This window comes from Vombatus ursinus, unplaced genomic scaffold, assembly GCF_900497805.2.
Source record: "Vombatus ursinus unplaced genomic scaffold, bare-nosed wombat genome assembly UNPS02013930.1, whole genome shotgun sequence".
Classification (NCBI taxonomy): Eukaryota; Metazoa; Chordata; class Mammalia; order Diprotodontia; family Vombatidae; genus Vombatus; species Vombatus ursinus.
Window position 1 is genome coordinate 352,240 of NW_020953708.1, and position 4,353 is coordinate 356,592.

The following is a 4,353-nucleotide window of genomic DNA, read 5'->3' on the forward strand; positions in this document are numbered from 1 at the left end:
CTTCCACTATGGCTTAATCCATTCTCCTTTTACACCTATACAAGTGAAGTTATATGTGCCATGTAGAATGTAGTTCAGAGTGATCTGAGTCTGTTTCTTCTTATTCAAACAAGTAAAGTCTTTTGGCTCATGTAACTTTTAATCAGCTTGATTATAAACTGACTTGGATATTCACTGTTATCCTTCCAACTTGGGTTTCAACCTAGACGGGATCAGAAACCATTTCCCATATTTCTTTATCCCTTCAGTGCCCACTGCAATACTCAAGAGGTGTTCATCAAATTCTTTTGAGTTATTGAATGATTGACTCAGGGAAATCTCCCTGATTCCTGAATGATTCGAGAAGACCTGACTATGTGACCTTTAACTTCTATAAAGATGAAAAGGGGTCAGTGGTCTAGTGTCTAAGATGTGGGCATTCTGCCTCCTCTCCCTATACGATATGACCGATAGCAGGAAACAGCTGTCGTGTCATAAGAGCAAGAGTCTCTGAACTTGGCAAGGAGGTTTCTGTCTGGGTCTGTGTCACTGTGGGAGGGTGGATGTAGTACTGCTGACAGTGATAAACTCCAGCATCTTCAGCTTCTAATCCACGGATGGTCAAAGTGAAGTGCTGCCTGGAGCCACCTCCTTGGAATCGGGCTGGGGCCCCAGCAGCCAATGCGGAAGCCCCAAAGATAAGGAGCTTGGGGGCTTGTCCAGGTTTCTGCTGGTACCAGGCCATGGAGGTACCCACCCCAAAGATGGTTCTGCAGTGGAGAGTGACATGGTCTCCTAGTGACACCGCCATAGTTTCTGGAGATTGAGTCATTATAGTCTGTCCCCTGGAATCTGGATGAGATATTCCATTACAATAGCACAAACCATTCCATTCACTTAATGTTAGAAAGTAAACTTAAATCTATGAGCTAATTATTATATTTTTACCCTTAACATAAAGTAACTTACAGATGGTCTGTCCATATAAGAAATGCTTCAGGATCGAGAAATGCAGAGTCAAGGTCTGGGACCCTCACTATGTCCAAGTTACCAGGACACTGTGCCAAATGTGAGACAATAGGACAGCTCCACTGTGGGGAGCTAATTAATCAAGACATCAATGACATTATTGATGGTGAACATCTTATAAATATAGAAGAGAAAGCCCTGAATGATACCGTATATGACAGTCAAGAGATAAAGATCATCTCTGTCCAAATCCAGACTCCAGTCCCAGTCGTGAAGACTAGACATCTGTGCATCAGTTTCCCATCTGTTAAGTAGCTGTTAACAATTTTTGTTTCTCAGGTTTGTATAGGAAGGTTTATACCTTGACTGGAAAACACCAGGAGCCAGAGAAGCTGAGCCAAGGAGCTCCCTTCAAAGTTTCCAGAGAGCATTCTATCCCAGATCTTCCAGCAGAGCGATGGCAATGAACTGTCTTATTGCCCCTAACCTGGAGCCAATAATTTGAAAGGTTTTTAAGTAGGCATGAGAGCTAGATGGGCTCAGTTTGCATGTTCCAACCCAGAACCTGCCCCCAAAAGCATAAGATCATAGGACCCTTTGAGTTCACCTGATCCAGCTCTCTCATTTTACTAATGAGGACGCCGAGACCTAGAATGAAAGGTCACACAAATAGTAAATGGTAAAACTGAGAGTCTAACCTCGTCTGATTCCATAGCTTTCCTCTACGCAGTGAAACCTGGGTGAAGCCAGTAAACAGCTGTCCCTACAGTGTCTGGAAGTCAGTGGTGCTCATCATTTTGGGGAAAGGGAAATTGATTTTCCACTCATAGTGATAATCCCAGCATTTCACATTCTGGAAGGGGAGAATAAAGTCAGCCCCAGGTCCAGGGATGAGAGGCCAGGAGGTCCCTGAATGACTGCATAACTCTGAAAATAAGGGGATGGGGTCTCTTAAGAGACCAATAAAGCCTTGTGGGAGATCAACAGATTGTGTCCTGGTCCTTTATCTCCACCACTTGGGAGCATCAAAATGTGCCTGAAAGTGTTTCCCATGATCTGGACCAGATACTTTGACACACAGTCAGGAAAGGGATGGAAGGAGAAGGAGACTTGATGACAACGTTGCCCAAGGTCCTCAGAACCACTGAAACAATCCTAGAGAAAACCAAGTAGTGGCATTAGTACCTTTGATTGAGCAGAAAAAACATCTGAATAGAGGCACTGATCTTTAGGAAGGGTAGAAACACTGTCAGGGTAGGAGATTCCCATTCATTCTAGATCCAGGATCTGGTTCCAAGGGTTAGAGGAATCTGAGCAAAGAGGCTGGTGCTTTTATGTTGGTAAATACCAATAACCTTATGGATATTCTGGGATAGCTCATACTACCTACATAAATGGATGCTACTCAGCATTTCTCTGAGTAGATGATGAGCATGGAACACTGAGAGCAGATTTGGGGATGGAAAAAGTCCAACTGGGAAGGGAAGAAGGAAGAAAAAGGAGAAACGGAGTTTCCTTTGGCCATGAAGTTAGAACTGGAAACAGCCCAGGAACAGGGCCTGAAGAAGACTGTTGTTTTTTTGTTGTTCTGTAGTGTCTGACTCTGCATGACCCCATTTAGGGTTTTCTTGGTAGAGATACTGGAGTGGTTTGCCATTTCCTTCTCCAGCTCATTTTACAGATGAGAAACTGAGGCCAACACAGTTATGTGACTTGCCCAGGGTCAAACAGCTAGTGTCTGAGTCCATATCTGAGCTCATGAAGATGAGTCTTCCTGATTCCAAGCCCAGTGCTCTATCCACTGCACCACCTAATCCATTAGGAGAGACATAGGATGATACAGCCCTTACCCAGGGGAGGGCATGATTATTTGATACTGCAGTTTGACCCTTCAGGAAGCAGCTGGCATGTGGGGTGAAACCAAAAAAAGCCACAGAGGAAGTTTGTGCTCAGATCTGTATCCCTATGGGTTAGAAGCTGCCACAGTTCTGACCAGGCCCTTCAGTTACAACTTCAGAGCCTCAAACAATTGGAAAGGGGATAGAGAAGGTCATTTGCAATAGCCCAGGACACCAGGAATTTGGTATGCTATTGAAGGACAAGGATTTCTGGGGAAAGATGCAGGAGAGGGGGGAGATCACAGGAAGCAAGGGAGGACGGTACCCTCATCTATTGTTAATCTACAGAAGAGAGAGGCATTGCATCCCAGAACAAGACCACTACTGCCACTGTAGTCACTGAAGGGGAAGGGGAGGAAATAAGCGTTTATTAAGTGCCTACTATATGTCAGGCTCTATGTGAAATACTTTATAAATGGTACCTCTTTTGATCCTGAGGATGAGACCAGGCAAGGAAAGAAGTGCTATCAGAAGTCTCTAAATTTCCTACCCTGAAGAAGAACCCCCATAGCCCCACCTTACTTACAGACCTGCTTCTGACAAAAACCTGCCACCTCTTCAGTGTCCACTTGGCTGCTTAGGGTCCATAGGTTTATGACTTCTGAGGGCTAAATATTCTATTGTTTCATCCTATTTCCCACTTCCCACCCTACAGGCATAAGTGACCTCCCTGGACACCCCACTCCCATGCAGGGCTTAATTAGACCCTGCTGCTTTGTGCCTGGGCAGGATGCTGCTGCTGCTCCACTGAGCTGAAGGGCTGAGGACCCTGGAGAGGTTTGTGGAAGAAACCAGAGCCCTGGGTGAGGGAAGGGGGAACATGATTATATATCTGACAGTAACAATCTGCAGTATCCTGGGCCTTCACAACTGGTGATAGTGAAAGTGAAGTCTGTCCCAGTCCTGATGCCATTGACCTTGGTAGAATGGCAGGATGTGGTTTAGAAACCTCTTGGGTAAGGAGCTGAGTGTCCTGGTGCCTACTGACACCAGGTTGACCACTTGCTGATGCCACCATGAACCTGCAGTTGACGGTGACTCTCTCAGACAGGAAGACTTAGCATGAGGTCAGCACAAAGGCTGCCCAGAATTCTTGGTGGAGAAAGAATGAGAAAAAAGAGCTTTAAGGGAAGAAGACCATCTAAATGCCATGAATAAAATGGCAGTCCCCTTCCCTTCAGGTGGTGTGGCTGTTGCTGAAATCTCATTCCCATTAGATATAGGGTTCCCACACTTCTTTAGTCATGGAAGTCCTTTTTCACCTGGGGGGAGAAGGGGGTATTTATTCCCTGAGCCCAGAGAACTAGAAGACAGGAGCTAGCTTTCAGCAAGCATTGAGACCCTGGAAAATGCAGCCATAGAACTCTGAGCACAAAGACAAGGACAGAGAGACATTTATTACTCAGAGTGATTGGGGCCTGTCCCTTGGGTATGTATATGCAAATGATCCCCAGTCAAAGCAGAAAGATTTGTTCCTTGGAAGGAAAGCTGTTGCAAATCTGGACGG

General features: G+C 45.4%; 1 gene segment (V, D, J or C); it reads right to left on the reverse strand.

Moving 5' to 3' along the window:
* Positions 1 to 433: 433 nt before the first annotated feature.
* LOC114040647 lies at positions 434 to 1,453 on the reverse strand. The segment is given in 2 exon segments: positions 434 to 831; positions 1,310 to 1,453. Coding segments are annotated over 2 exon segments (468 nt in total).
* Between the last annotated feature and the right edge of the window lie 2,900 nt (positions 1,454 to 4,353).